General features: G+C 31.1%; 1 protein-coding gene across 1 annotated transcript; it reads right to left on the reverse strand.

The window, feature by feature from the left end:
* Positions 1–3,185: 3,185 nt before the first annotated feature.
* On the reverse strand, positions 3,186–3,851 carry LOC120139702 (LOB domain-containing protein 12-like). Its single transcript, XM_039154857.1, has 2 exons — positions 3,662–3,851; positions 3,186–3,540 (listed from the first exon to the last, which is right to left on the reverse strand). Exons 1-2 carry the CDS (start codon positions 3,815–3,817, stop codon positions 3,187–3,189), a joined length of 510 nt encoding a protein of 169 aa, XP_039010788.1. The 5' UTR covers positions 3,818–3,851; the 3' UTR covers position 3,186.
* Positions 3,852–6,000: the final 2,149 nt, after the last annotated feature.

The raw sequence follows: 6,000 nt of genomic DNA on the forward strand, positions 1-6,000 counted from the left end.
CCAGACCACAATACTTTGCTCTGCTCGGACTTATTAAGATTTCAACTTCGGACAAGAATACAGAGTTCCCTTCATCTTACACAATATTTGATACCTATATTTCCAAATGAATCGAATTTAAACAATTATATATAATGTTGATATAATATAAGTGATGACTCCAAGCATCTATACCTCTCTATATCAGAGACGTTCCTAAACTTGGGCTCTCAAACATAATCTGAAAGCTTGCTGCCATTTCATAATCATTTTTATTATTTAACTGATTAATGAAAATAAATTCCTTCATTGTAATTTATAAATTATAATATTTTTTCTTATAAAATAAATCCAAACGAAATATATAAAATTATTTATTCATGATTGGAGAAAATTCATTACAGAAGTTATTGGAAAATGTATGTGAACATGGAATTTATTAAAGTAGAAAAGCCCCATAATCTTTTTTCAACATTCAAGTGATGATTGAGTCCCCCCATCACAATCACTCTGACCTTTTGTGTATTTAAGCAAAGTGCTTATAAAAAAAATTATTCTAATTCGATGACTTAGACAAGATAAAAAGAGAGAATATTGTTTAAAAATCAAACAAATCTAATCTAAAACAAGGAAAAATGAACCAAATTTTTATCTCGATCCTATTTTTTTTGGGTTCATATTAGAATTTGATGCTTTTTTAATTCGATAATTAAATATAAATTTTTAATTTTTTAATAGCATGATAAAAAGAAATACATAAAAATATTATAAATTTTGAATTATCGTATCATAGTAAATATGAAATCAATAAATATTTTAAAAGATTCATGAATGTTGTTCCCACCGTATCTCATTATGTCCCCTTATAAATAAGTTGAAATCACAGTTGTCGTTTAATGTCCTTACCAATGAAGTTTCTCAGGGATGGCAGAATGACCCGAACCCGATGGGGAAATTCGAAACCCGGTTAAGTTCGGTCGGGTATGGGGGATTTTTTCGGATCGGGTTTGAGACGGGGCAAGGTATCCCCGCCCCGCCCAGATTATATATATATATATATATATTAATTATATATATATAATATTTTATATTTTTATATTAATTATTTATATAATATATTCGGGTTCGAGTGCCCCGATAAAAAAACCCTACGGGAATAGGGTCGGGGATTAGGATGGGCATTCATTTCAAGTTCAGGGACGGGGCGAGCAACCGCCCCGAACCCGCCCGTTGCCATTCTTAGTCTTCAATCTTCTTTTCAACTTAGAATTTGACTGTCCCCATGTAGCTGTAAAATCTCATGGAATTGACGAGAGAAGCTTCATGTATTAAGACACATTCAATCAAAATTTACAGCTACGAGCATATTCATCTTATTGGTTAGGTTGTCGTTTTCTTTAATTAAATTATTCATACATCATCGTCGCATTACCTTATTTTTATTATTTATTGTGTATGAACATGCGACCCTATTTGTACATGAGTACCAATTACCATCATGAGCATATCATATTTATAATTAAATAGAATTTTTTCATATGATTTTATTCATCATTCTCATGTTGAAAAACAAATAGAGAAATTAAATTCTATGATTTTATTAATCATTTTTATGTTGAAAAACAAACATAGGCCATAACTTAAAATGTAATCATTTATGGAATGATATGAGGATCTTTTAATCTTCATTCAGCGGAAGGAGTGAGTTTTACATGATCTGAACTTTTAATTTAGATTTATGAAAGTAATATTTAATTTTTTCGAAGAAATTTATAAAGTGTCAATCGTCGGTTAATTAATCGGACTCCAACATTAATTTTATTCTTGAATCAAGATTTTTATCTTTTGTACTTTATCGAGAATACCTCGGATTCAAGGGAGATACAGTCATATCTAAAATGGTGACCTATATCTCTTCAATCGTAGGTTCAGACCTCCTTCTATGTAAGGTGATTTACATAATTAATATCCTATTAAGCTTACTAACACATATCTCGTGAGTCTTGCAGGTCGTATATCTCCCAAATCCGACGCACTCCAAATTTGTGAACTCGCCATGCACGAGGTCTTGACAAAATATATGAGAAAAAACTCCGAAAGGATAATTTTAATTACGAGGGATTCGATTAACTTTCCGATGAACAACAATTCACATACTTCTATTAAAGAAGTCTGAAGTTCCCTCAACAAGATATCAATTCATATTTAAATCCCTTTGTTACTATATTAGTGACTTACTGAGCCTACCACTATGAAAAAATAGTACGAGTTATACAAAATATAGTAACAAATAAATGATTGCATAATAAAAATGAACCCATCATAGTCAAGCCTTTTCCCTTCAGTATAATATATTTTTGATTTGTTCATCGACCCAATCAATCAAAACTGCAATTCCAGAGTATGTAATTGAAAACAAAACTTTTAAAGATGAAGAAACAATGACAGAGGATACGAAAGGTAAAGAAAGAAAAGAAGATGTGAAATATAGTTGGAGATTCTCATAATAACTTCATGCTTTTGCAATCCAACTTGTCCCCTAAAAGAGCCTCGTCGCCTTCTCTACTAATTAATTCAAGTCTTGTATCAGTCGGAAATTTGATATTAGGTCATTTGTCACATCAATAGTAGCTTAGTCCACTGTATTTTCAGAATTTGAATTAAAATTTTTAAATTTATATTATTAGAAAGAATAATTATAAATCTCAAACACTCTAGTAAAATGATAAAACAAAATATTGACAGACCTCCCTTCCCCATTTTATTTTATTAAATGAATGAAAGGACTTAATTAATGCTTCGTCTAGTTTACTCCTCACATGCTACAGTTGACCTTATCAACTTACCCTTGTCTCAGCACATACTGTATAGTCTCTCTTATTGTCATATTAATTTAAAAATATATAAGTTAAAATTATACCCCCCTCTATTATGCTTAAATTAGGTATTTAGTCTATTATATTTTAATTTGGTAAATTTTATCTCATTACTTTTACACTATCATTAGTTAGTCCTAATGGTTGGATAAAATATTAATGTTAACTATTTGCACTAACTAGTGACATTCTAAAAATATATCAAATCATGCCAAATTGAAGTGTAGAGGTTAATCTCAGATTTGAGTATAGTAACGGGACCAAAATTTTAATTTAATCTTAAATATAACAAAATAAGACTACAAAAAGGGAAGCCGAATTCTTTTTTTAATTAAGAAATGATGTCTCCGAAGGTGCTCTCTCTCTTGAGAGGGTCATAGATATTTACATTGGTAGAAAGAGAAGAAGAAGCAAAATTGAAGCAGTGATTATGGAGAAGTGAGGATTTGTCATCAAGCAGTTGGTATGATGAAATTTGAGGAGTAGTTGGCACAATAGGGTCATGCTGCATTTGGATGCAAACTATTTCAGCTTGAGCCATGGCTAGCTGCATTTGAAGCTCGGAAACCTGGTTCTGCAAATAAGATATGGCCCCTACACATCCATAAACAGGGTCTCTCACCCTTGCGTTTGCTTCATACACCAAACTACTCACTGCATCTGCCCTTTGCTGCACTGGAAGCTCCTGCATGATTTCAATATCTCAATCCATTACTAACTTTAAAGATAAAGGACCAAGTTGTTTAACTTCGAGATTGCAACAACTTAATTTAAGAAGAATATAGAGAGAGTTTTTTTGTATGAACCTGCAACATCTTGCTGACATTGCTAGCACCGAAAACCTTGTGAACAATGGCGAACTTGTGGGGGTCATCGGAAGGGAAATAAGGCGCAAAGACGCAGTCCTTGACGCAGCGGCGACGTAGCAACTTACAGGAAGCGCAAGGCGAGTTTCCTCCCATTTGTTTTGGGGAACCAATCAAAGTGTTTATGAGAGTTGATTTGTTGGTAAATAGATGAAGACAACTAGAAAGAAAAGGAGACAAGGAAATTAAGGTAAGGGTAGAACTTATCTGAGAGTAAAGTGGAAGCTTCGTTAAATTGGAATTGAAGAGGATGAGCTATGAGGGTACGCATATTTATAATGGCCCATGAACGTGTGTGCAAAAAAAATCAAACCAGGGTAACTCTCTTCCTTCTCTTCTTCCCCTTCCTTTTGTTTTTTAAGAAATAATAATGGGTGAACTACACAAATATCAATAAAACTATTGACTCAATTTTATATTGATCATTGAACTGAAAATTTTGTCAATTAGATCATTAGATTTTCAATTTGATTTCAATCAAACTATTTACAATTAACTGTCAATAGAATTATTCACATGATAGTTAAATATGTTTATATAATAACACATTTGATCATCATTAATTATATATTCTATCGATTTGGTCTTAATTTTAATTATAAACATGTTTAGAATTATTTTTATTGAATTATTAGAGATTAAGTTTATTGAATAATTTATAATTAAAATTAAGACTAAATTGATAGAATATGTAATTAATAAGGATCAAATGTATTTTTATTTTTTTTATTTTTTTTGAAAGATCATATATTTTATTTATTTTTTGAAAGATCAAAATATCATTGATAGAGGAACATTATACAAAACACGGACATTAGCAAAAGCCTCGTTATAAAACCTTCCTATTCTTAGATGGAGAAAAAAGAGTGCTATTTACTAATGTCAAAACGGGAATAAATCCTAAACACAACCACACGAAGGAAGCAGCCAACAAAATGCAAACCAGAGCTGCTAACAAAATGTAAACCAGCAAACGAGAACAAAGCAAGGCAAAACAGTTCACTAAAAACCAAACACTCAAGCACAAGAGGAATGGAACAAGAAGCAGGGAATCAATCAACCAATACCAGCCTTAGCAAGACGATCTGCAGCATCATTACATGCTCTCGGAACGAACTGGAGACTCTAAAGGTTGCTGCTGCAGAACTGATGTCAGAGGTGAACCAAACTGATAGAATATGTAAGTAACGAGCACTAAATATGTCATTATAAAAATTTGATTAACTGACATGTAATAATTCCATTAACAGTTAATGGTCGGTGACTTAATTAAGATCAAATTGAAAGCTATACATTTAATTTTCTTTTTCTAATTTAGTCATTTTAAATTCTTGTAAAGTAGTCATATTATTATTTTATCATTTGGGAGTTAAAATTGACATTACAAAATCCGAAAGAAAATAAAGTATAAGATCAAATCTCTATGAGCAAGTGTGTGCATATAATACAATTGTGTTATTAGCGTAATCCTTCGAAAATGTAACATCATATATACTTCATGACGAATTATTCCACATGAAGATCATTCTTCAACGATTCTCTATATATTCATATGACAAGAAAATCGATATATCACAATATAAAAGAGAGCCCGTGAGCAAAGTATTCATCAATCGTTATCACACAATAGTCTAGCCGGCTTTGCCATATCTATTGGTCCATTATTTAAAAGAAATACAAGTTCAATTTGGTTAGGTCATGCCTGTGTTGACCTAGTCAATTAACTTGTGATAATTTTTCTTTATATAATTTGTATCACCCCAAACCCGTACCCTATTCGGATACAAGTCTGATATGTCACATTAACTTTTCAAAACATTTACTTGTACAAAATAGTGAATAATTTTAAAACTTTCACCAAATAAGACTGGATAATTTACATAAATTATTTAGCGCATAGCGGATTCAAATTTTTTATTTACATGCCAACTACAATCAGTATTACAAAATACTTACTATTCAATTCTTTTCTGATCTGATCTTTGGAAAGAAGAAACTGACATGTCTTGCTTAACTTTTATAATTCTACTTCTTCTCGAAACCTACGTGTGAAACAATCACACTCTAAGTCGTTGACTTAGTGAGGCATATAAAACATATAATAGAAATCATAGAACATTTCATATAACATAATGCATACATGTACATATGCTATCATTATCAACATCAACATCATTATCATGATACCATAATCATTAACATCAACATCAATATCATGATCTCTATCATTATCATTAACTCATTTAAAACATGTTATCTTGTACTTACCAATTGTAACA

This window comes from Hibiscus syriacus, unplaced genomic scaffold (assembly GCF_006381635.1).
Source record: "Hibiscus syriacus cultivar Baekdansim isolate YM2019G1 unplaced genomic scaffold, ASM638163v2 tig00110770_pilon, whole genome shotgun sequence".
In the NCBI taxonomy this organism is placed as follows: domain Eukaryota; kingdom Viridiplantae; phylum Streptophyta; class Magnoliopsida; order Malvales; family Malvaceae; genus Hibiscus; species Hibiscus syriacus.